The sequence below is a fragment of the Lithobates pipiens genome, unplaced genomic scaffold (genome assembly GCF_037356315.1).
Source record: "Lithobates pipiens isolate NorthernLeopardFrog02 unplaced genomic scaffold, aLitPip1_a1.2 Scaffold_19, whole genome shotgun sequence".
In the NCBI taxonomy this organism is placed as follows: domain Eukaryota; kingdom Metazoa; phylum Chordata; class Amphibia; order Anura; family Ranidae; genus Lithobates; species Lithobates pipiens.
The window spans coordinates 450,505,176-450,532,872 of NW_027507764.1; the positions used below are offsets into that span (position 1 = coordinate 450,505,176).

Consider the following 27,697-nt stretch of genomic DNA (forward strand, 5'->3'; position numbering starts at 1 on the left):
TTCTCCGAGATATTGATTAAAATCTTACTTTTCAAAAGGGGTATACTCATTTATGCTGAGCACTGTAACTCTGGATTTACAGTGGGCTGATTATAGATTTAGATATAGAAGTTCCATATATGGAATAGCATCAGTCAGTCAGTGGTTCTTCATTGGGTTAAATTATTGAGACTAGATGTCAGCTGTTGATTTACACACCTTGTGTGGTTAATTTTACAGAGGTTTCCTATGTCTTAATAGGACCCTTGAGTAAATTGCATTATACTCGGTATATATCAGCTGGTCAAATGCGTGACTGATATCATGAATGTGACCACGGGTCTGTTTTAGATGTGGCAACGTTGTCATTTTTTTATAATTTATTGCGTAAGCCACTATCAGTTTTTGATGTTTATATTGATATTTATATTTTTGATATATAATATTTATATTATGTTAATATTATATTGAAGGTGAAACTGCAGTTTGTCCCATATTAGATTGGATGTCTTCCCACTCTTTAGCTTACTAATTTCTTTTTGTTCAGTGGGCACCACCAGTTATTTTTAAATGATGAGTCAGTACCCTTCTCATAATTGGGTCTTTATTTACTTGATCAATTTGGATCCCCGTGTTTTAAATTATTGTTCTCCGATTACCTGCAGTGAGTATGAAAACTCTGTAGAAACACGTACCTTGGATGAAGACTGGCTGCACCTAAGGTCAATATTTGTATGTAACCACTCACATTTGTGCAACAATATTTAAAACCTCTGGCAAGGATCTACAGATTTTTGCTAGTGACCACTTATGAACTCTTGTGTGAATGTTGCCTAAATGTTTATAAATGAAGGGTTACAAGCCAATGCAATGTTGAGTATTTCCAGCAATGTTCTGAGGTTTGTAAAGAGGTCAATCTATGCCTTGCTAGAACTGCTCTCCGAAAAATCAAAGTAGAGTGTTTCTCTGAGGTCTGATAGTTTTCAGTTTGTGTCCTGTACTCACACCGATAAAACACTGACTTCCAGCTCTTAAGTAACCATGACAGTATTAACCACTTGCTGCCATTACACAGTAGTTTTGCTGTAGATGGACAGCACAGCACGCCCATGACTGATACATGTGGCGGATCACAGCGCTCGAGAACCCATAAGCTATGAGTGGCTGGGGTATCATGTGATTGCTATGATTGGTCATTGTGATCATATGTTTACAATGTAAAACATTTATGAACAACTTTAGTGTTGTAGAGCTGTAATTGGCCCACAGCTATCACATGGTACCTGATACCCTGTGCCATGTAATTAGTTGTAGCCAATCACAGCATGTCAACAGAAGACAAGCTGTCATGAATGGAAAGCCATTAATGACAGTTAACTATTTCTTATAACACTGAATAACACTGTTATAAGCGATAGTGTTAAAAAAAATATCTTTGATCAACCCCTGGGAATTTTTTTTTTTTACCATTCACCAATCAGTATCCCTGATCACTGCCACCACAGGCATGTGACGAAGCTGTAATGCACTGATGACAGTATGTAAAAACACATTTTATTTACTTTCTTCATTTTCCCAAAAATTGTGACAAAAAAGTACAACTTCAAAAACTAGCCATGCCTCTTACTGACTACCTTGGACTGTCTACTTTCCAAAAAGGGGTAATTTGGGGGATATTTGTACTGTCATGTTATTTTAAGGGCCTCAAGAATTGAGCTAGGCCATCAGCACATAAGGACTGATCAATTTTCAAATATATAGCAAAAAAACACAGCAGTGATTAAATACCACCGAAAGAAAGCTCCATTTGTGTGAAAAAAATACAAATTTAATTTGTGTACAGTGCTGCATGACTGTGTAATTGCCAGTTAAAGTAACACAGTGCTGAATAGCAAACAAATGCTCTGGTCATGATGGGGGTTAAACCTCTCAGAGGTTAAGTGCTTAAACTCAAGCCCTTAGATTGTTTATATTCCTCTTAACTATATGATTCTGTATGGGTTACAGTTATGGCCACAGGAGACATCATGTGTTACTGAGATCAGGCACTTTGGAAAGCGGGAGGGGGGGGGGGGATCCTAGAATTGTCCCCAGAATAAAGTTAAAATGAAAACATTTTATTAATTTGCTTGAATATTTCAAAGCGGAACATTTTGATTCTTCATAAGCTCAATCGTGATTTTATAGAACTTTGTATTGCTTTTTTCCCTTTGAGCTTGTATAGCGCCATACCTGCCAAGCAAAAACATTTCTTATCAATATAGTTCCATAAAGCCTTATCTTAAACTTAAGAAATTTATGAAAAAAAATCCATGAAACATCTGTCAGATTTGTATGTTATCTAAACCATTCTGCAATTTTATTGATTTTGTGGAGTTCACATATTTTATACAGCAAACACTGTAGGCCTCAAGAAGCTGCAGCTCTATTGTTTAAAATAGCAGCGAGGTATCTTTTAATATCAGAGATTCTGGACAATAAATAGTCTATCTCTTTGGATGTGAATGCTTAACATGACGACCCGCTGCAGCTTCATAATGTGACTGCTATTTTACAGAGCTTATACACAAAAATATATATATGCAATCTTTTTGTCTATATTTTATACAAATACAACAGTAGTTTGTGAATACATTGTAAGTACATTTACATGATAAGCAACACAACTTCCCATATCTCTTGATAACTTTTTTTTAAAATGCAAGAAAGATACACAAAATTCAGTCTGGAATGCAATTTCTTCAACTTCTTTGACTTTTAAAACCTTTTATAATCTAAATATTTTTTTAGCATTTGTAAGTCCAAACTTTTTTCCACCTAATAAAAATATAAATTTCAGCAATAAGTCAGAAGAGATTTATTCAGTTCCAAAAACGTTTCAAAGTGATACAGAAAGGCATAGGTTTTTTTCTGTGTGATATGCAGAGTGATCTTTATACCACGCTATATATTATGCCCATTTCACTTATTTTCAGCTTAAATGAAACAAAGAAAAAGTTGGGTGTGTTCGAAAAAAACAGCATGTCCATGGATTTTCCATTTTTTTTTCTTGAATTTTTTTTCGCTTTGCAAGTGCATATTAATACGCTGTGGTGTTGTACAATGTTCAGTAAAAGGGTAAACTAAATCACAGTATAAAAATATATCATACAACTATCGCTATAATAAAATAGTCCTTTTTTTCTATGGTAAAAATACATCTGTAAGTGACAGGGAGGTTGTAGCACCATTAGAGAACGGTTTCCCTAGTTACATTAGCAGCATGATGATCCAATAGTACAATATTGTAGGAGTGTTTTTGAGAAGAAAGACATTCATACTGGTTGGATTGTACCACTGAAGCTTAAAACTGAAAGGTGTTTACACACATATCAATGTAAGGATCACTTCTATGGCAAGATTTCTAGTCAAGAGACACTGCCCCCCAGGTAAGTATGTTCCTTATAAAGTGAAATGAAGGTGTAAAATCTTCCGAGGTTCCCTTCAGCCTCCCTTTCCTACCCTTGTCAGCCCATAGGCCACAAAAGACAAGTAAAGCTTCATGAATAAAAGGTTTTAATAAGGTATTTTGGCTTAATGGCCCTATTATAGTGCATAATGACTACAGTGTTTAGACACACAGTGAGTCCCTGATAGGAAGCTGCCAAGGCCAACATGAAAGGTAGCTGGGAGCTACATGTGGCTCAAGGGCTCCTGGCTAGGGAATACTGCTACACTGCAATGATCATCATGAACTAAAATATTTGCAGCAACTGGAAATTGCGTTAGGTTGAATATGAATAACCAGTGATATGCAATATTTGTAAAAATAGAAATTGAAATATGTATCCATTGAAAGTGTAAGCATTTTCTTTTTAATTGTGGAAGGAGTGGGGAAATGTTAAATCCACTGTCAAAATGTTAATGCTGTCTTTGTTGCACCTATTAGATACTTTAACTGTCCCAATGTCACTGGGATACAAAGCAAGGTACATCTAAAGCTGGCCATACATGGATTAAAATTTTAGCAGGTTTAGTAGGGACAGGCTAAATTTCAATCCATCCATTTAAATCCATGTATGGGCACTGTGGTTGAACAGATGTTGATCTACCGATCCAATTCTGTTTAACCAGCCTGTTGGAAAATTTCCTCTTGATCAGCACTGATCAGTGTATTCTAATGGCTGGGAAGTTTCCCCACTGTCAGAGTAAAAAAGACACAGTGGAGAGGATTCTCCCATCCACCTTGAACATGTGGATGGGGGAATCGGGGTCAACTTTGTTTGTTCAACGTGCTGATTTAACGGAAAAAAAAAAGACTTCTCTATGGCCAGCTTTAGATTTTTAGTTTCTAAAGTATTAGTTTAGAACAGATAAAAATGGAATTCTCTGAATGGGGAGTTTCCACTCACTTCCTGTTTTGTTTTGGATTGCACACATTTTAAATTTGAAGGAGAAACTGTTGTAAAATGTCACTCGGTTGTTAGGGTATGACATGTCAAATGACTGATCTAAGTTTAGATTTTTCAAACAGTTCCTACAAGCAAAGGTGATATACTTGAACAACTGACACATAAAATTGACATGTGTTCATTGCCATAATCCAAAGGCTGATTAGTCAGGTGGGAAATGCAAGTTCAGCCCTGTATTTACCACCACTTGAAATTCATGAATTTAGAATCAGGTGTTCCAGATAAAGTATAATTTATTGGAACTGCATCATAAGTAGGCAACTGGCATAATTTAAACCTGAGATATCTAGGGTCTGGTGTTCTCTTTGCTACTGGAGTGTGTGGTGTCATGCCAAGATAAAAAAAAAAAAATTCTCTAGGGCCCTCAGAATGAAGACTGTGGATGTCTAAGTGTCTGGCAGGGGATTTAAGCATACCCCATTTTTTTAAGTCAAATCAATTAATGGGGATTAAAATGTACAAAACAAATGGGATACATTTTTTAAACAATGGCTAATTTATTCAGGAATGGCCAGCTCAAAAAAAATCAGCCCAAGAGTGGACCATTTGATTCTAAAAATCTTCCAGAACACCAATAATTCATTATGGGTGACTCCTGCAACAGCTGGTGTTAAACTCCATGCGTCTAAAATTAGAAAGACTGTTTAACCTGTATGAGAGGTATGCCAGGAAAAGGTCTTTGCTGTTCAAAATAAACAAAGCAAGACTACAGTTTACCATTGAATACGTAGGCAAAGACCATGCCTTCTAGAACAATATGCTATGGACTGATAAATCAACAATAGAGTTGTTTAGTCAAAATAATAATAGACATGTTTGGTGCCAAAGGTAGCATTTAAGTAGAACCTCCTGCCAACTCAATATAATGGTTTGGAGTTGCTTTCAAGGCCTAAGCAGCCTGCAGTCGTCAGGTCAACTATGCATTCTATATATCAAAGGATGCTTGATAAAAATCTGAAAGCTGGGGCACCCTAGAAAATCCCCCAAAGATAGGCTCCAAAAGATGAAGTAAAGGTTTTTGGATCGGCCTTCTCAAAGCCATGATTTCACTCATACTGAAATATTGTGGGGATTTTAAAATGGGCAGTTTGTGCACAGAAACCCACAAAAATCCTGCAAATGAAATAATTTTGCATGGAGTAGCAGTCAAAATTTGATATCAGAGACTGGTGGGAAATTATGTAAAACTCCTACAAGAAGTTATTCTGCTGAAAGGGGCAATACCAGCTTCCGAGGTGTACTTTACACACAATACACCATTACATCTATTAATATTTTTGTTGAATAAATTATTAAATAGCCAAGTTTTCTTTGTGTTTATATCAGTTGTTTGGCTAGAAAAAAAAAACTAAAAAAAACTGGTATCAGTCCCATTTTCCCTTGTGTAATTTATTCCTTGTGTTTTAATTAAAATATATTACCTTTACCTGTAGGCATGGTTTGACTAAAGATCTTATGTTTGCCTGTTCATGGGATGTACTTTTTTTACATGTCCTAATAAATTCATATTTGAGTAAAGGGAAAACAGGTTTATAAATTATGAGTAGTTATGTTCCTAAAGAAATCTTGCATTGTATTAGTAATAGTGTGAAGGGTATATTACAGAATTTTAAAACTGGGTAGGTTGGCTGGATAGCCACATTATCTGGCTCTGTCATTAATGTAGTGGAATATGCAAATAGTAACCTGTAGCAGCCAAACAGATTTTTTAACTGTTCAAACTACAGTAAGCAATTATTGATTGCTATGGATTTGTATTCTTTACACTGCCATCTCAACTCTTTTTTGTTTTTTTACAGGTACCTTTTTAATCTGCATCAAAAGTCAAGTTAATGAATCTCATCTAAATCATGTTGGCTTCACACAAAATGCTAAGAGGATACAGTAAAATTGCTAGAAAAAAATGTAGGGAATAGAGGATTTGCATGGCATTGGTAATCTCAATTTGGTTATTTTTCCCTTCTACTTTTTTTCTTGTTAGCTTAGTTATGGGCAATGTGTGGTTCTCCATTTGTTGAGGATTTAAAAGTCCTTGGATGCCCTCCAAATATGATTAAATCAGTTTTTTGAGGAACGACATCTGTCACACTAAGTGCTAGACTGTACGTGTTTCCCTCATTTCATCACTCTACTATATCAGTAGTTTCCCTTTCTCATATTTGTTAACACTGGAGAGACCAACTATGCTGTGGGTTTTTTTTTTGTAATAGAAAAAACACTGGGGTCAGATTCGCTTATGTGACCCCAAAATAAGTGCATGAATTCAAGACTACCAGACAATGTTTATTCCACATTAATCTGCCATATAGCACTGGTTAATAAGAAAATAAGTGCCAAATGTTTGAAGGAACAAAAAAAGGAACATATCTGTGCTTTTATAGTAAGGTCTTAATTTAGTTGCGGACAATGTTCCACATACTGTACATGCGTAATTATTATAATTTTTTTATATTTGAAATTATTCTGCCCCACACACAGGATAGAGCTTGAAAACAGTGTGCATACTGCAACTTCAAATCTACTAAAAAATGTATGCAAAAAAAATAAAAAACAGACTTGGATAGAACTGTGCATTCATAATAGGAATAGCTGTGTCAACTAAGCTGATTTGCACATAATGATAGACGATTCCCTCTACTAGCAGTAATAATGGTGACATTAACCTACACCTGTTCTAAATAAGGTGCGGCAAATAACCAGCCATTATTAGTACAAGTGTAAGCCTGCTTGTCAAACATCCCTCTGAAGAAGGCAGTGTGTCTTGAAGTGTGTAAACCTAATCAGTAGGTATTGAAAACAACACTAATACTTGTGTGAATGGAATCCATGGTGGAATTCTGCAATACTCCACAAGTATCTCTGGCAGCAAGAGTTATTAAAAATACAAAAAAAATAAAGACACTGGTTTGTGCAACATAGCAATTGGATAAGCAACACTGTAAATAAAGTTGTACCTGTTCAAAACTAGGGTTTCTCACAAAGCATTATTACTATAAGTTCTACATCGTTTTAAACTAATGGAAATTGAACACATTATTTAAAAAAAAAAATCTATAATAAAAGCATTACCTTATTTCTCTCATAAAAGGTTCCACATTTTTTAGCTTTTTATTTTTTCCCCCAAAGTGCTATATTTCATAATATGTGTAACATAGATGTCAACCAAGCTTTATTTGACAAAATATTGGCCTATGACACACATTAAAAAAAAAACTAGGCAAATAATCCTGAAAGTAAATCTTAACATTCATAACCTCAACGCAAACAGCTCTGGCTCATGTATCAGTCAGCATATGGTTCTTAAAAAAGAAGAAAAAAAAAAAAAACATACTGGCAAAATTAGTAAATTCACTGTAATCCACAAATTAGAGTTTGGACATACAATAAATGAAAAAGCGTTATAAAAAAATAAAAACACATTTTGCCAGTGGACTTCTTCTACCACCCAAAATCTAGTAGTGTATGCCCACTATGAAAAATGGGTCAAAGGGGTCAAATGTAATTGGATAGCAAAATATGGATATGCTGCCAGTAGTGGGGCTAATTTAAGGCATTAAAAATAATCAGCAATTGCTTATATATTTTAGATCTAGGGTAAGACAATTGTAACATTATAGCCTGTCTGAAGCCATGATGACCAGTTAAGGTTCAACATATTGTCTTGACTATTTTTTTTTTTATATAATTTTTTTAATGGAATATAATTCTTAAAGAAAACATCCTTCCAATAAAATGCAGAATTTGGCTAATCATTATTTTAAGGGTGTTGGCGCAAGTTATATATATTTTTATATAATATATACACACACACACACACACAAATACATAAAACGTTTTACATCCAGATACTAACTGAAACATAGTATACTATAATAATATAAATATATGGCACTTTTATTAACCCAAAATATCCAATATAAGGCCATGATTTAGGACATGTTGCAGGCTTTAGCCTACACACGGTGTTTTTTCCCTATGTATTAAAAGGCAGGTTTAATGTGACTTAGGTAGTCTGCCTAATAAATGGACAAAAGTAAAGGAAATAAGAGGAGATGAAAATAAGGAATAAGGGTTGTGAAAAAAAAAAAAAAAGAAATAATTTTTTTTTACAAAAAAACAAAAAACGCAGCAGTTGTAAGTTGGAAACACAAAAATTAAATTTTCCAAACATTTCTAAACAAAATGGCAATCAATGATTTAGGTGTGTTTCTTTTTGAAAAATCTACAGCCCTTTTAACTACCCTTACTCAATGTGGATTAGGCTAGCTATTAACATTTTTACCTATTCCCTTCTGTATATTATTGCTGCGTAGTATTTTTATTTATTTTTTTCTGTGAAGAAAAGGCAACCTTGAACACTAATTGTTCAATGAAAGCCATCAAATTGTTTCATAGAAACTATAGGATGAATATTAAAATATCAGAGCTGTCAGTGCACCTTATATGCACAAATTTGTTATTTTCACTCTGAAATGTTAAAAGCAGTTTGCATAAAAAAAATACAATTCCTACCATATAATGCCTTTAGAAGAAAAATACTGTTAGACATACAATGAATATTTACAAGTTATTGGAAAAAAAACAATAACTAAAAATGACTTACTAAGAAAGTATAATGGAAACTTTATTTCCCATAATGTTTATATTTTTGCCCTGCCATATTTTCTCAGGTACACTTTATTATAACTAATTTATTTAATTATTTAATTATTTAAATTATATTTTTTTTAACCATGTAATTCTTCGGTTATAGACTTTGCCTTTGCTCCTAATGCCTAAAATCAGATAGCAGAGCATGTTGATTGGGGCTGGTTATAACAGTTTCTAAGCAAAGTGGTGTAAGCAATATGCTTTTACATAACTCCTTAGAGTCCTCTTTTGAAACCTTGGCAATAAAAAAAGGTCCTAAACCAAGTAAAAATATCTGCAAGTGCTGGCGGCGTGTATCTGTTGAATGGCAGTACCATACCATATAAACAGATAATCACAAAAACTACATATATTTATATATTTTCTTTTTGACACTGGCTTAATGAAGGCACATATGTAGTAGTCAATACTACAGGCTGAGGCATTTCTTTCATACAATCTTCTGACAACAAAGGTCTTTTTTGCCCTGGCTGAAAAATGTAAAATTGATAAAATACAAAAGTGCAACCCATTGTAAATATTTAACATAACTGCATTGAATAACAGTTTTAAGGTTGAAGGTTTATCAATATGTTGCATTAAAATTGTACTTTTTTAAAATTAAACTGACATCAATGTTGCAATATCTTTTTTGTAAAAGTGTATTCTTAGAATTATAAATTCGACATTTTAACATATGAACATTTGTTTTATATTGGTGATAACGTTTTCATTGATACTTGACCAATTTGAATAATTTAATAATAAACTGGGCATTAAAGCTCTGAATATTTCCTACAGGTAGAAAAAAAATAAAATTAGCTGGCATTATAGCATACTGCCACAAAGAGCAAGGAGTCTAAAATGAGAGTAAACAATTAAGACATTTGTAAAAAGGTGAAAAGCTAACAATGTACTGGCTTATTAAGGTTGTTAAAGTATAGACTAGTAGAGGTGTTTCAAATGTCTTTTCATTGGCACTAAGATAAAAAAAAGCTATCTAATGCAATCCATAGTATAAACTCCTACTGGAAAGCTTGATGAAATCGTGGCAATGTTGTGGTTGAATTCAGATTACTTGTAAAAGCAGAAGACAATGAATGTAAAGAACCAAAACACATGTTATTGCTAGGATCTTGAGGATCCTGTGATTGTGGGGGGATCTGTGCCATCGATGAATTAGCTTCTTCTTGAGAGTAACCCATTCCTAAATTCCCAACAGATACTGGTGCATTGTAGGGGGGACCGTTGGAAGGTATGAAGTTGAACAACTGATTAAAGTCCAATGAAGATGGGTTAAGAGGTTCACTAATTGATACAGAACTTTTAGAGAGAGATACTCCATCATGACCATCCTCTAATGGCCCAACTTGAGGATCCAAGCCTAGCTTTGATGAAGATAAAGGGGACTCTTGAGAGGAAGGCGTCATGCCACTTTGCAATTCCATAAGGTAACTCTCTATTTCCACTTTCAAAGGTTGTTCTTTCTCAGGCATGGAAATGGCATATGAGGTAGAATTAAGTGGGTATTTCAGCGAAAGCTGATGAGAAGAATGGACAGGATCCATATCTATTGGACATGGCATACCCAAAGGCAATGTTGAAGCAACCATTTGGTGTGTAGTTGCAGAGCTCTGCATGGACTGAATGTGTGTGTTATAGAGGTTTAACTGCAAACTGTTTGTGAATGGCTTTGATATCAGCTCATTGGAAGCTAAGGACATCACGGGAAGCAGCTCATCTTTAATAGGAACACTGCAGGTGAAGTGATCCAACAGGTCCATAGGTTCCGTTTTCACTTTAAGCAGTTCTTGATTGTGACTTTTCTTCATATGACGGGTTAGATGATCCTTACGTCCAAACCTTTGTGCACAATATTGACAAAGGAAGTCTTTTCTTCCAGTGTGCACTACCATGTGTCTACGGACGTCTTTGCGAGTGTAAAAGCGTCGGTCGCAATGCTCACACTGGTGTTTTTTCTCCTTAACACCACTGGAAGATTTGCCTGCATGGGTCTTTAGGTGCTCCAACAGCACCACCGTGCTTTCAAAAGTCTGTAAGCATACTTTACAGGTCAGGTCTCCACTTGTAGCAGCATGCAAAGCCAAGTGACGTTTAAACCCAAGCTTGGTATTGTAGTTTTTTCCACATTCTTCACACTTGAAGGCTTCTTTATTGGGATCATGGGTATGGAGGTGATTCTTTAGGTGGTCTTTCCGGTGAAACATTTTCTCACAATAATTACACTTGTGGGTTTTCTCTGGAGAATGTGTAGCCATATGCCTTTAAACACAGATATAGTCAAGTAAAATAACTGTTAGAATGACAAAGCAAAAGTTTATTTTTTTCAAACTTAATTACATAGCTTAAAAAATCAAACCTTTACCATAAAAGATGCTTTGCATTATGTATCTTATTAAAACAGACTAAACATTTTTTGTTAATAAAAAGGGAGTGTCCTCCAAATTCCGTTGCACAACAGTTTTCAATGCCTTCTTTAAGCAAAATGTTACAGAGGAAGCTTGTTAAATTACAGTCAAATCAAAAAAACATGCAATAAATGAGCAAAAAGTTAGCTGGCAACCCCATTCAGAGCCAATCAATGAAGCAGCAAGGTTGGGGCATTGGCAGTTTAGTGTTTAAATCTTACTAGTCAGTACTCTCATTTCCACGATCAGACATTCCAATTGTTTGGCTTGCGCACTTATGGAAATCACCGGCCTTCCTCTAAGCCCACCAAGAGTGAGCACCCTAGATGTATTTGGGAAATTCTTAAAGAAGAAGTAAACCCTGATGAGTTTACTTCCTCTTTCATTCCCTGCAAAGGTAAAGCATAATGGACTACTATGCATCGCATAGTAGTCCATTATGTGTCACTTACCTGACACAGGAGCCAGCGATGTCACCGCTGTCCCCTGTAGTCCGGCGCATCCATCTTCTCGATGGGTCTCGCTGCTCCGCCGCTGTCATTCGGCGAAGCCGCGATGACAGCGGCGGAGCAGTGATGCATGCGCACGGGAGCTGCCACGCGCAGCATATTTGCCGTTGACGGTGCCGCGCTCAGTGTGCCTGCACGCCGCTGTCTGCGGCGCATGCGCCGTAGACAGCGGTGCCTGTCTTTCGGCAAATATCTCCTAAACTGTGTAGGTTTAGTAGATATTTCTTGGACCTACAGGTAAGCCTTAATCTAGGCTTACCTGTAGGTCAAAGTGTGTTGTAAGGGTTTACAACCACTTTAACACCCAACACGAAGAAGCTAAGTTAACACACCCTAGAGGTACATTAATGCAAAATGGTTTTTAAATCTACACTGTGATTTTATTGCACTTAGTAAAAAACATGTAACCATTTACAACAGATCCAAAGGCTGATTTTGAGGAATTATTCTTTTGAAAATGCTAGTTCCCTGGCTGTCACACTGTTTTCCTTACTTCCAGTCACTGCATGAAACAAGAAGACATAAGGACTTCTATATTTTCTCAGATTTTTTTTATTTGCATACTTTTTATGGACTATGCCTTGTACACGTGGTCGGACATTCCAACCACAAAATCCGTCAGCTTTTTAAGACTGATTTTCTCCGAAACTGGTGTTGTATACACACAGTCAGACAAAGTTGTCGGAAAATCCGATTGTTCGGAACGTGATGACATTCGTTCGTTATGAAGGGACTACGTTGAGGCTAGTAGCCAATAGCTTTGGTCTCGTAAATTCATCTGAGAATGCGTGGCACTTTGTGATCGGAATTCTTTTTTTTTCCCGGAAAATTTAAGATCCTGCTCTCAATTTTTTTTCCATCGGAAAAAGTCTGATAGAGCCCACACGATCGGATTTTCCGACAATATAATCCGATCGGACCTTTTCCGTCAGAATTTCCGACCGTGTGTACAGGGCATAAGTAACTCAGAAATTACTTAAACAATAATAGCCATCCAACTAGCATTTACAAAAGGATGTCAGCAATAGTAGTGCCCATATTCTTCTCATAACATATTTACTTTAGGTTTTCTAGAACAGTGCCTTTGCATTCTCCAAGAAACTCCCCACACCTGAAGTGTGCACCTAATCCGGGATTCAATAAATAAAATTAGAGTGTTTATTTGGGAACAGATCTTCCTGGCATTTCCCTGAAAGTGCTAAAACTTTCCCATCCCTCCCACAAATTTTTGTTAGACAGGGAGGCAGTCCATAAAAGTGATAGGCCAAACAGAAATGTATGGGGGTGCGAGAGAGCTTTTACAGTACAAAGAAATACCAAGGCTTTGCCAGATAACACTGGTCCAGCTTTGGGTGAAGCAGAAGACTGATAATGACTGTAGGTCTATGCAGGAACTTCTATATTCCTTTTCTTTATACCCATCAGCAGCATAAAATTCCTTTTATGTATAAGTGACAGAGCCACTTAAAACTAGTCAGTTTGCAGAATAAGACTATGCAGCAATTTAATTTTGCAATCCTCTCCCTAAACTTCTCTAATTGGCACTGAACAGAGTTGCCCTTTAACAAAAGCTGAAAGATAAATAAGAGTTTATACCTTAATAATTTGTATTTAGAAACAAAGGCCTTGGTGCAGTCTTGTTGCGTGCACTTGTAGGGCCTCTCTCCTGTATGAGTGTATGAATGGACTTTTAATTTTTCAACACTGTTAAATGCTTTGTCACACAGTTGGCAAGGGAAGTTTTTTCTTGGTTTTGTTTCACCACGTTTACGCTTCCCTGAAGGGACTTTCTGGGTATCTCTTACTTCTGACAAATCACCAGGAATGACAGTGGCCATCGCAGCCTATACCAGGCCTTCTTGTTGGACAACTGGCAACTGCCCAACTCCACTAAGTGACAGCGTTTTTGGTGGCTTCAGAAGTTCCATGTGGTCGAAAAAAAAACAATAGGGGACTGAAAAAAGAAAAATAATATAAAATAACTATGTAGCAATGGAGCTTTATTCTAAATTCTGTTGCCTTAAAGAGCAGAAACATAAGAAGAGAAACAAATGTATTATTGTTATTGCATTGAAAGTTGGGTTACAGGTTCTGGTATCCTGTAATAGTGCTAGAAGTTAAAGGTACTTAAAATGACCCAGCAGACACAGCTGAATAGTTGTAATTTTATAATCTTGTGTTCATCATTTGTACAAGGTTTTCTTTCTGATATTCTGATTGCCTGAATGGCCCTGAATCTAAATTGAAAAGTACAGACCCATGTGTTCCCTTGTTCCAGCACTGTTCTCTCTGTCTCTGTCAGCACACACAGCAGAACAGGAGAAATACTGCACAGAAACATGTGAAAAAACAACCGCGGCCCTACCCACAATCTGTGATAAATAGGATGTTTGTACTCATTATAAAATCTTTTTTTTTGGAGTCCATTACACAGCTTGGTGATAATAAAGAAACCTAATGCTGCCTATAAGAGAAACAGACTTTACGCACAGAGTAAACTGAAGACCAGCGCTCTTGAAGGTATAGTGCCTCCTGCCCACACCTGTCCCTTGTTGCAAGCAGTCCAAAGGAAATAATAATATATAAGGGGATGGAGCTGTGTTTCTCATGCCACGTACACACGACCAAACTTTCCGGCAGAAAAGGTCTGACGGAATCATTCCATTGGATATTACGATCGTGTGTGGGCTTCATCTGAGTTTTTGAAGAAAAAAAGTCAGATGGACCTAGAAATAGAACATGTTTAAAATCTGTCAGACGGAATCAAATTCTATTGGGAAAACCGTTCGTCTATATGCTGGTCCGACGGTCCAAATATGACGCTAGGGCAGCTTTGGCTACTGGCTATTGAACTTCATTTTCTAGTGCCGTCGTACGTCATCACATTCAAAACGAATGGACTGTGGTCTGTTCGTGTGTGGGCAAGTCTGTTCGGTCGGAAGTCTATTGTAACTCTGTCAAAAGTCCATCGGAACTCCTTCGGGAAGACCGTCGGCCCTTTTCTGCTGGAAAGTCCGGTATTGTGTACACGACATCAGGGGTTGGACCCTGAGAAAAAGATTTTACAGGGAATACAAAAATACTATTTGTGGTCCATTGGGAGACACAGCATAATAATAATTAAGCAACCTAGAGACGTCCAAAAGAAGTGCCAACTGAGCAGTGAGAACATTTAAATGTAGGTGAATCAGCCTAACAAGAAAAACCAAACAAAGCGAAACCAAGGTCTGAAACAGTTGCTTGCAGAACCTTTTAGCTGAAACTAGCATCTGCAAGCAGACACATTAACCTTGTAAATATTGTAGAAAGTATGAACAGAAAGGCAGGTTGCAGCCTTAGGAATCTGTGCAATTGAGGAACTCCAGGAATGCGATCATGAAGATGCCGCCACCTCTGCGTGGCCGATGGTGAATCTGTAAATTACTGTTGTAGCATATGCTACAACAACAGCTTTGCTCCAGCAAGTTCCCCACTGTGCGCTAAATAAAAAAAGTCACTTGCTCTGGCATTGCTGCTAGGGCAAGTGACTTTTCAACTTCTGATTGGGTGACGTATACAGATGACATTAGAATCTCTGTCTCAGCCAGTCAGTGGAAGCCTTATGTTTTCAATGAAAACATACAAGGCTTCTCCAAAGTGGTGAAGGATTCAGAGCAAGCAATTCTCTTCCACAAAGGGGAAACTGCTGGAACACCTGCCATAAGAGAATGTAGTTTACAGTAAAAATTACAGGTTAACCGTTGGCCACACAGAGGTGGCATCTGCATAATCTGCGAGAAAAGGTCACAGTTATCTTATTTATGACTCTAGGCTCGCATAGCAAACGGATTAAGTTACTTGAGATGGTGGATGTGGAAGCTGGAAAAAAAACCTTGATGACCCTCACCCACATCTAGGTAATGGAGAGAATCCCCTTAAGAGTAAACTGCTGTAGAAGCCAGGGAAGACAACACCATATGTACATTAGAGTGAAAGCAGAAACCACTTTGAGTAAAAATAGTAGATCCTTGATCATGTATAACTCCATGAAAAAAAAATACAACATGATAGCAAGAGGATTTGGGAAAAGAACAGTTAGTAGACACCAGCCCTTGGATAGTGCCAACGGGCTAAACATGGTTCTACTACAAAACATCAGGAAGAAAAAACACAGCTCATCAAAAAAATGGCATAGAGAGATCTCTAGAGGCTATCAACAGTAAACATAGGTCTTCCACATTCGCATAAAAACCTTGCAGGAAAAAGATTAATGTACTTTAAACATGGCTGGCATTACAGAATCCCAAATACTTCACTCTCTCAGAACTTGAGTTTTAAAAAAACTGATAGTCAAAGCCAGAAAAGTAGGGGGGAATATATGATCACAGATCTGGCTGATCAGGTAGAGGCTATGGCATTTTGGCTAACAGACGAATGAGGTTAGCATACGACACTCACTAAGACCAAATTGGGAAGATAAAAATGACTGGAAGGCTCTCAGCCTTGATTCTTCAAAGTAGATGGGCAAATGGTTTTAGTGGAGGAAAGGCATAAAAGCAGGGCATTCTGATCCCATGCTACCAGGGAATCTGCTGCATCCGCCATCAGGTATTGAATCTTTAAGAAAAATCTTTCCAGCTTCTTGTATACCCTAGATGCCAATAAGTTCACATCTGGCATTCTCCAACACAGACATAGGTCCTGGGACACCTTATATTAGGGAGATCATTCCTTTGGGTCCAGACACCATCTTTCCAATGTGCTGCATCAGAAGGGCCCAGCAGGAGAAGGTGGCACAACAGGAGATTCAAGCAGCTGCCAGAAAAGTTTACCAACAATATAGCAGAATAGTAAATGGCAGTGTGGGTTTAAATAGTGTCCAACATCAAAAAAACACCACGCACTGCCCCAGATAAATTAAAGATAAGGGTTTTCACAATAGCAGCTGCACAGTGAGATATAGATGCTTGTTTGGCAAATACTACACATAGTAGGTATACTTCAAAAATTCAAGTATACTAAAAAGGATAAAAAAAAAAATCATATAAAAAAGACCTGCTTTAGCCACTCAGTACCAGTGAATCTTTAAAGATGGGGACAGACAGATCTGTGACAGTTCTAGTCTCAACACTCTGCAAGGAATCCCCAGATGTACTGGCTTGACCTGAATAGTGTCCTGTAAAAACTGGAACACTGATAAGTTTCTCACTGCCGACACCAGTATAAAGAACTGGGAAAACCTGTGATCATTGGCTAACTAGAGAGATGTCCAGGATTTTCGAATTCAAGCCAAAAATGAAGCAGAAAAGAAAGACATGCATTTGCCTGAGGACACTAAGCAGGTGTGAGGTGGTAGGTGGTTTGGCCCTCGAGGGGGTTTGGCCTTCAGTATTCTATGTGCCTAGCATCTTTTCCTACTGTATAACCCTAGGTTGTTTAATTATGATCAAGCTGTGTCCCTCAACAGACCAGAGAAAAAGTCTGCTCAACTTGGCTAATACTGATGAAATAAAATAATATAGACTTAAAGAGGAACTCCAGTCTCCCCCAGAAAAATTAAAAGTCAGCAGTTACAAATACTGTAGTGGTTGACTTTTAATATATGGACACTTACCTGTCCAAGGATCCAGTGTTGTCCTCACTTCATTCTTCAATCAGCTTCGGGTCCAGGTGCCAGCATCTTAAAGTGATTGTAAAGTCTCTTTTTTTTAAATATTAAAATAACAAACATGTTATATTTACCTCTCCTGTGCAATGGATTTGCACAGAGCAGCCCCGATCTGCCTATTCTCGGGTTCCTCTTCGGCGCTCCTGGTCCCTCCCTTCTGTTGAGCACCCTCACAGCAAGCAGCTTGCTATGGAGGCACCTAAGTCAAGCTGCAGCTCCCTTTGTCCATTTAGACATGGAACTGTTGTTTGGCCCCGCCTCCTCTCTATCCTGATTGGCTAACTGACTTTGATTGACAGCAGCAGGAGCCAAAGGCGATCAGGAGGGAGCGTCCCGGATGGCCGAGACACTCGTGGACATCCCTGGACAGAGATGGGGCTCAGGTAAGTATTTTTAGCCTAATGCATAGAATGCATTAAGATGAAAAACCTTCCGACTTTACAACCCCTTTAAGTAAGAGAAACCTTGTGGCTTCCCACTGTGCATGCGCAAGCCGCTCTGCGCTTTGTGAATGTTCCTGCAGTTTTCTGGGACCTTTAATGTGAAGGAAAGGGGGGTCAAAACCAGGTACCCACTCTCCAAAAAACTTCCAATAATTAAAGGGGGGGGGGGGGTGCAAAGAAGCAGAACTTTCCTTTTTGGGTGATGTTTCCCTTTAAGATAAACTGAATAAAACGTTCAATGCATCAGTGTTTCTCAACTTGATATAGCTGTTAACATATTCATTTTACTTACTTAAAAGGATAAGTTCACCTTTCTTTGGTAAAATATTACACCTGTATTTAGGGTGGTACGCATAAAATATTACCAAAGAGCACCTGCCGCAATGCCCCCCATTCCCTCACTGTGACAGCGGGTGGGGGATCCTCTTCCTGTAACAGTTCAAAAACAGTGTGGCTGTGTCGGCCCTGCCCACATGGATGTGTCATTAATTTACAGCTTCTGTTGAACCAATGAACTACAAGTACCATCTGTCATTGTGGCAGAGCCTTGTAGTTCTCAATGAACTGAGAGGATGCTACTGAGCATTCTTGTAGTTCATTGGTTCTTCCTACAGTGTAGTAACTGTCTGCCTGTATGGGAAGTACCGTCAGATAGCTGACAGTCCGCAGGATCATGGCATTGCGCCAGCGATCTGCTGATTGTGGGTGCAATGTTTTACAGGTTGTAGGGTAAAAAAATTAAATAAATGCACACTTTTTACCTGCAATAAGATGTACATTTATTATTATTATTATTATTATTTTTTTTTTTTTACAAAAGATGAACTTTAAAGCTAAACTCCAGGAAGCCACTATTGTGATCAAGTGACCCCTACCAGACAACAACAGTGTCTTCTACCTTAATTTCAGCAACACATCTTGATCAAGAACCTCTGCTTGCTGATTACACAGTGAAGGTGTAGTCTGCCAATAAGGTTTTTTCAGATCTTTCCACCTGTCAGCATGAACTCATACATGAGCACTGTCTACATGTGCACAGCAGCAAAAACTGATTGACTCCCCTGTCATCTCTGCAGGAGGCTGATATCAGGAAAAAGCCCAGGAATTTAAAAATATATCAAATAACTTTAATGAATACATAACTGCATTCATTAGTGTATTATTTTACCTTCCTTCAATTCCACAAGCAAGGGAAATGTCATTCACATCTGTAAAGCACATTGCCTTTTTTTTTTTTTTTTTACAGCATAGCTGCAGTAAGACAATACAGTTGCTTTTAGGGATGCACCGAAATTTCGGCCGCCGAAACATATCGGCCGAAAATGCCCTTTTCGGCAATTTGCCGAAAGAGAAAAGCGGCTGATAATGGAGCCAAAAATGGGGCATGGCCTGAGTGGGGGCGGGGCTCCACCCCCCGCCCCTGGTGCTGCCCATCATGGGGGTGTCCTATAGCGCAGGAGAGCCACCTCCGCCGCCTGTTTGATCACAGCGCCGGGAACATCACAGCTTTCATTTCAGTAGCTGTGTGTTCCCAGCCATGCTGTCACACACAGCCCCCCCCCCCCCCCCTGTCCGGGCACTTTGATAGACAGATCGTCTGTTTGATAGACAGATTGTGTCTACCACTATCTTCATCACCCGCAGGATTGGACGGATGATCTGTCTATCAAAGTGCCCGGACAAGGGGGGGGGGGGTTGTGTGTTATGGCGTGGCCGGGAACACACAGCTACTGAAATGAAAGCTGTGATGTTTCCCGCGCTGTGATCAAACAGGCGGCGGAGGTGGCTCTCCTCTCTTCCCTTCACAGGCTGGCTGCAATATGGGACGCACTGGCTGCAATATGGGGCACACTGGCTGCAAAATGGGGCACACTGGCTGCAAAATGGGGCACACTGGCTGCAAAATGGGGCACACTGGCTGCAAAATGGGGCACACTGGCTACCCAATGGGGGACACTGGCTGCCCAATGGGGGACACTGGCTGCCCAATGGGGGACACTGGCTGCCCAATGGGGGACACTGGCTGCAATGGGGGACACTGGCTGCAATGGGGGACACCTGTACCACATCCTCTGTCACTGACCATCTCCTGTACCACGTCCTCTGTCTCTGACCATCTCCTGTACCACGTCCCCAGGCTCTGACCATCTCCTGTACCACGTCCCCAGGCTCTGACCATCTCCTGTACCACGTCCCCAGGCTCTGACCATCTCCTGTACCATGTCCCCAGTCTGACCATCTTCTGTACCATGTCCCCAGTCTCTGACCATCTCCTGTACCATGTCCCCAGTCTCTGACCATCTCCTGTACCATGTCCCCAGTCTCTGACCATCTCCTGTACCATGTCCCCTGTCTCTGACCATCTCCTGTACCATGTCCCCTGTCTCTGACCATCTCCTGTACCATGTCCCCTGTCTCTGACCATCTCCTGTACCATGTCCCCTGTCTCTGACCATCTCCTGTACCATTTCCCCTGTCTCTGACAATCTCCTGTACCATGTCTCCAGTCTCTGACCACCTCCTGTATAAAAATATTTTTTTTTAAATATGTTTCGGTATCGGTTTCAGTTTTCAGCCTAGTGTATTTTTCATTTTCGGTATCGGTTTCGGCACCAAAAAACCCATTCGGTGCACCCCTAGTTGCTTTATAACTGAGACTCTTCTTTTTCCATTGTGGATTATGTTTGTGTCTACCACTATCTTGGTTATCATATTGTAAATTGGAATTTCAGGCAAAACCTAATGCTAAACGTGCTCTCTGACACATTCTAAATCTAATCTATCTAACTCTGTAAAGCAAAAATTGCTTACCTATTCTGCATTCAATCTGGTATGGTCCCAGCATCAGCTGTCATCGGCGGCTTCAGCATGGAGGCGGGTGCAGAAGAAGTAGCCAACAACGGAAGCCCCATATGGGTAACGTCCCTTCCCATGAATTTCACAGCCGTTGTCAGTCCTCTCCTGCACATAGCTACTGCTGCTGGAAACCAGATCGTATCCGCTGCCGAATAGGTAAGTACAGCAATTTTTGCTTAACAGGGTTAGATAGATTAGGTTTAGAATGTGTCAAGAGAGCAGATTTAGAGTTAGTTCGTTTTTGCTTGGACTTAAACTTTAAGGCTGGATTCACACTTATGCGAATTGGATGTGGGTTTCTCCACATCCAATTCGCATTACAGGAGAGCGTGTCCAGCGTGCAATGGAGCCGGTTCACACACCACTGGGGCAGCCACCTCCCGCATTTGGGAAGGGTCCAGTGTGTCTTTGGTACAGATTCAGGTGCAAATTCAGGCAAAAATTTGGACCTGATTCGAGTCGGTGAACAGGGACGCACCTGCCCCCTGCTGTGAGTCGCGGCCACAGCATGAGTGAACCCAGCCTAAGGCTTTGTTTCCCCATGTACTGTGTTTTGTGAAAACAAGTATTATCATCTCGCAGGAGAAACTGCGGATAGAAAAACAGAAGCTGCCATTGCTAAAATGGTTTTACAGTGCTTGATTCTGGATTCACTATGCAGAGAGTGAAAGACCTGGAAAGAGTCACATGGGAAACTCAGATTTTGCAGACTTTACTGACTGCATGATTGTTCCAGGTGAGTGACTCAATAAGTAGTGAGGATCAGGATATCAGTCTACAATATTTTTTATACTCCTAGGTTCCTTTTAATCTAGATTTTAGTATTACAATTTATGACCTATCACTCTGTGTTTTATAAGCTTTAATAAAGGCCATGCTACCTAAAATTCCTGGAACTCTCTACCCCTGTAGATATTATGTACAAGGTACCCTTTTTAGATATTAGGCTGTATATCTTATTCCTGTGTTTTCTATAGGTAAATATAGTAGCTGAAAAAAAGGAGTAGGTTTTTAAGGGCAGGATCAAAAGAAGTCCCTACTAAAGCTCCAAAAGAGATAAGAAGGACATGGGTGGTGACACTGGATTATGTTACCCCAAAACATGTTTAACAAAATTAAATAGACTTGAATGGGGCAACAAACAAAAAGTACAAGTTGCTTTACATAGAGGAAAACATGGGGTTGTGTGTAAAAGTTCCATATCTGTACAGAACATGAGCATTCAGATTGTGTATTCATTTATTGGTATTCTGTTTTATATTCTGTTATACTCTAAAGGGCTATTTTAGGCAAGAAAAATACTGGCCGACTTGTCCAGAACAAACCCTACAACGTTTTTAAAGTGGAACTTGACTCTTCCAATCAATATTGATTGTTTTTAATTATTAGTACATAGATAGGAACGTAGATCATATTTACTGTTTTTTTAGTTTTTCTTTTGCTTACATTTCTTCCTGGTTTCTTACCTAGGCAAATTATGTCATACATCCCAGGAGTCTTCAGAAGGGCAGAAGAGGAGCAGGGGTTTTCTCAGCTAAGCTCACTCTCATGTATGCATGCTTGAGCTAAGGGCAGATGGATTCCAGGAAGTAAATGCTACATTAATCATTTGCCCTTACTCAAGCTGGCCAAAGCCAGAAATGCCATAGGGTTGTTTTTCAAACTGATTTCTCAAAAAAAAAATAAAGCACAGAGACACGGATGGATGGGGGGGGGATTTTGCTTTGAATATTAAAAATAAATTAAATGTTTTTAGTTTGTGGTGCTCAGATGCATTAAAGATCTGCTTTAAACACACATTTCTCAACATAGCATCTCTGTAATGATGCTCTGAAGAGAAAAATATATATATTTGGCTACAGATAGATAGTTAAAGCTAGTTTAATGTCGATTTTAAAATGTTCACACAATAGAGAAAAAACAGATATCACTGGAAGTTAAATGGGCATGTACAGATTGTTTCAACATCGGATATTGGCCATCCACAAACTTTTTAGTCATCTGCTTACATCATCCATTTCATAGATTCGCAGATTCACTATACTGTATATGGCACATAGTTTACTAAACGGTTATACGGTATGCTGTAAATTGTGGTGTATTTGCATTTAATTTTTGTAAAATTTCCCAGCCTTTGCACTGTACATTTGATTCAGTAATTTCAGAACATTAAACACATACCACCTTTTAAACAGGAGTGATTATATTTTGTTAGTGACTGTAAAGCAACATGTATTTTACAATTCAAGGTAGAGAAGAAAAGTCTAAAAATGAATAGTATTTAACAAAGCAGACAATGGAGTTGGTTTACTAAAACTGGAGAGTGCAAAATCTGGTGCAGCTCTGCATAGAAACCAATCATCTTCCAGGTTTTATTGTCAAATCTTACCGGTAACTGAATAAGCTGAAGTTAGAAGCTGATTGGCTTCCATGCACAACTGCACCAGATTTTGCACTCTCCAGTTTTAGTAAATCAACTACAAGGGATGCAAGATCCTCTGCTGCAGGGCAAACAGATCTTTGCCAAGCCCGCTCACTGGTTTCTCCCAATACAGGGCTGTTTATATTTACAGTGCTTTACACCAGCATATGTGCCAGTGAATAGTTTAAAGACTTTACAAGCAGAGTGAGCTTAGCTCTACTTCAGAGCAAATTAGTCTGAATACTAATCAGGCACACAGGGAATGTACATGTATTTGATCTCTTAGTACATCTCTAAAGTCCCAAAGGTAAACTGATCAAACAGACTTTATGAAACCTTAATGGAGGCATTTTAATTATCTTATTAACACAAATTATAGAGTCATATGTAAAGAAAAATTAACTCATGTATTAAATTAAAGAAATAAATAAAAGTCATACTTAAAAATGTAAATTGACAGATTCCGTTCGTTTCACACCTGATGGTTGTCCAGTAGATTCCTCAGTTCAGTTCTGGTCTTTAACCTGTCCCGCTAGCACGTCTTTGAAGAGACCAGACTTTAGTAGTTCCCATTTTCTTAGATCTGTGAAGAGTAACACAAGATATAGTAAAGTAATGGTGCAATATTTTATGAAGTGGTAGAATGTAGAGCATTGTCTACTATTTAAGGGGAAAAGTACAGATATAGTATTACCCTGCCTGATCTGTCACATTTTATAGCATGGATCCTCTACTACTAATCTGTTGTAGCTAAATCTGTGCAATAATGTCTAAGAAGCATAAAAATAGGATCTTTTCGTCATACTTACCTGTAAGATCCTTTTCTTTGAATACAACACGGGACACAGAGTTAGGCTGATATTCATTACCTACTGGGATATACGCCATCTCTAGGTGAATAGACACTGGTAGACAAAGTCTTAGACCCCTCCCATACAGGAAATACTTCAGTTTTGTAGCAAGCACTGAATACTCAAAAGAGGGGAGGGACCTCTGTGTCTCATGTTGTATTCAAACAAAAGGGTTTTACAGGTGAGGCCGCGTACACACGGGCGGATTGTCTGTCCAACTTAGTCCGCTGAACAGTGTTTCAGCGGACAATCCGCTCGTGTGTGGGCTTCAGCTGACTTTTTCAGCGGACAGTCTGACGAACAAAGTCTTACGGAATTTCCGTAAGACAGTCCGTTCAAACTTGGTTTTGTCCGTCCAAACTTGGTTTCAGCGGACAGTCCGCTCGTGTGTAGGCAAGTTGGACGGACTAAGTATGGCGCATGCTCAGAAAGGGTTTACACGGCCGAAGGTTGCATTGCAGTGTATAGGACGTCGTTTTTCTAGTCCCGTCGTACGTGCTGTACACGTCTTCACGCACGCTTTCAGCGGACTGTCTGCTCATCGTGTGTGGTCAAGTCCGTTCATGCAAATTTTGAACGGACTGTCTGTCGGATTGTCTGCCGAACTTAGTTGGGCAGACAATCCGCCCGTGTGTACGCGGCCTAAGTATGATGAAAAAAATCCTATTTTCTTTACCATACATCATGGGACACAGAGTTAGGCCAATATTCATTACCTACTGGGATGTCCCAGAGCAATAACCTTGAGGGGAGGGAGACAGCCTGCCAAACAAAAATAGCCATCAGATTTTAAACATGAGCCTGTAGTATACTATGGCCAAAAGCCGGATCTTCGGATACTCTAACATCTACCTGATAAAATCTTGTGAACATATGCACTAAAGACCAGGTAGCAGCCTTACAAATCTGAGCCACAGAAACCTGATGGAAAAAAGCACAGGAGGTTCCTACACCCCTGGTAGAATGAGCTCTCACCCTAAAGGGAGTTGCCTTATGTTTCAGACCATAGACCTGAATGACCAACTGGAGGATCCAATTGGCAAAGGAAGCTTTGGAAGCTGTCTGTCCCTTCTTGTGTCCTTCTGGTAAAACAAAAAAGCAGTCTGATCCTCGGATCTCCACAGATCTAGACAAATAAACTCTGACTGCCTGGACAATGTCCAAGAAATGTAGTTGCCTCTGATCCTGATTTAAATTAAAGGCCGACACCACCTTTAGCAAGAAGGATGGAATAGAATGCAACACCACCTTGTTGTGGTGAAGAATTAGGTATGGTTCCCTATATGAAAGGGCCACAAATTCCGACACCCTTCTAGCCAAAGTGATGGTCATCAGGATGGCTAGCTTGAGTGACAGCAAGACTAATGGAATTTCCTTGATAGGCTCAAATGGTTGTTTCTGTAACACGGACAGCACCAAATTTAAATCCCATGGACCTAATGGGGGAATCAAACGAGTTGCCCCCTGTATAAAGGTTCAGACCAGTGAATGGGAGGCTAAAGGCCTTTGGAAGAATACTGACAGGTTACGAAATCTGACCTCTAATTGTACTCCAAGCCAATCTGATTTCCACAGCCGACTGTAAAAAAGAGAGAATTCTCCCAATCACGTATTTCCAATGATGCCATTTTCTGGCTTCACACCAAGCAATATAAAAGTATTCCAGACCTTATGATAGTGAATGCTAGGAAAGCGTTCACTAGGAAGATCTAAGGTAGACACCACTGGTCCTTATATGCCAGGATCCTTTAGCACCCTGCTTCAATAGCCATGCTGTCAAATTTAGTGACTGTAAATTGGGGTGGAATATAGGGCCTTGAGACAGTAGATCAGGGCAGTGCAGAAGCTTCCATGGCCCATCTATTGGCAATCTCAAAATCTCCAGGATCCAGGGCCTTCTGCGCCAGGCTGGTGCCACCAGAATGACTGGAACCCCCCTCTCCGAACCCTGCGCAACAAACCACACACTTATTGGGCATAGAGTGCAGGTCTTCTGACATGTAGCAGGGAGAGTTCCCAGAATTTTCCACAGGTACATGCCTTGCAGCACCGAGGTGATGTCCAGTGAAGGACTGGCCAAAGTACCAACCCACAGAAGTTCTAGATGAGACTGGAAATGTCGGTGTTGAAAAAACAGTCAAAAGGGCTAGATAGGATACACCTATAGAAGGGATCCATCCAGAGCAGGGAGATGGGAACATCTCAACCCTTCCAAATTCTGGCACTTCTCAGGTCCAAAGAGACCACCTTAGTGTTTTCTCCAGAGACCAGATTCCATAAAAAATCTGAAGGGAACAAGGGAACAGAGAGGATAGTAAAGGGACATCCTTCATCAAACTCACATCCTTCAATAATGAGGGGACAGGAAAAGTCGGCTATACATAGGGAAGAGGTTGAGGGTCCACAGAAAGTGGACTCCATTAGCAAAGATTTGAGCTGAACAACCCCACTTGACAGTGATCTAAGACTTCAGGTGCTAGATACATGGATATCCATATTTAGACCAAGTCTGCAGGAGATAGGATGCTCAACATTACTCCGGCAAATGGACCATCTTAAAAGGAGGGCTAATGAGTGTTCTGCAAAGGGGCTGCTAAAAAAACGCACTAGGGCGGTCATAAAAAAGGTCTTTTCCTGGAAAAGGTGCAGTAGGGAATGGATTCCTAGGTCAATAGTTCACTCAAGAGAGTGATAGAGTTAAAGAGCATCTGTAGGGATGAGTGCAAGTCTGAGTAGGATGCCATTCCCAAGGATATGCTCCTATAGGAGGTAGGAATCAGATTCCTTCAGATGCAAAGAATCCAGAAGAAAGCAAGGAAGATGCACAATAGGGCGCAATAAAATCAGCAGGGTGAAAGAGTCCGCTTAAAAAAGATGCCCAGTTTGAGGATTCAAGCCATAGACCACAAGGAACACCTTAATTACCCAAATACAGAGGGGGTAAACCACCCAGCAGGATAAACAAACACCCCTAACATGGAGAAGTAGAAGTGCATCTTCATACATAAAAGTGAGCAGAGGGGTTAGATGACTTCTGGCTTTGAACCCTTTGGCTTGAGTGGGAGGAAGGCTCCCATTGTCTGCACTACTGCTGTAGTAGATGAGTCAGGAGCTCACTCTGACCATCAAAGGAAATGCTGATGACTTATCAAGAGTGGGTCCAAGGAGGTGTTTTCCCTTAAAAAATAACGTAGTCAGATCTCCCTTGGATTTATCATTGGCATCCCAGGCATGCAAGCCAAAGTTCCCACACATGTGAATGGACTTCAATGCTGTGCGAGAACAAATGAGTAAACTTGATGGTTCCATTGGTTAAAGCGGAGGTCCACCCTAAAGTGGACCTTCCGCTCATCGGAACCCTCCCCCCCTCCGGCGCCACAATTGGCACCTTTCAGGGGGGAGGGGGTGCAGATACCTGTACAGTACAGGTATCTGCACCCACTTCCGGGATAGCTCTCTGCGGAAAGGGGCGTAGATTACG

The 27,697-nt window shown here is 39.5% G+C and overlaps 1 protein-coding gene across 4 annotated transcripts in view; it reads right to left on the reverse strand.

Moving 5' to 3' along the window:
- Positions 1-2,303: 2,303 nt before the first annotated feature.
- Positions 2,304-27,697, reverse strand: part of PLAG1 (PLAG1 zinc finger) — an 87,051-nt gene continuing 61,657 nt past the window's right edge. The window contains exons 2-4 of one of the 4 annotated variants that reach the window (XM_077492719.1): positions 23,844-23,948; positions 13,594-13,951; positions 2,304-11,342 (exon numbers count right to left, since the gene is read on the reverse strand). In XM_077492719.1, coding sequence (XP_077348845.1) covers positions 10,085-11,342; positions 13,594-13,835 — 1,500 coding nt within the window. In that variant the 5' untranslated portion in view covers positions 13,836-13,951; positions 23,844-23,948 and the 3' untranslated portion in view covers positions 2,304-10,084. Of the gene's footprint in view, positions 11,343-13,593; positions 13,952-23,805; positions 23,949-27,697 lie in introns of all 4 variants that reach the window. The other 3 variants (XM_077492718.1, XM_077492721.1, XM_077492720.1) reach the window with 3 other exon arrangements.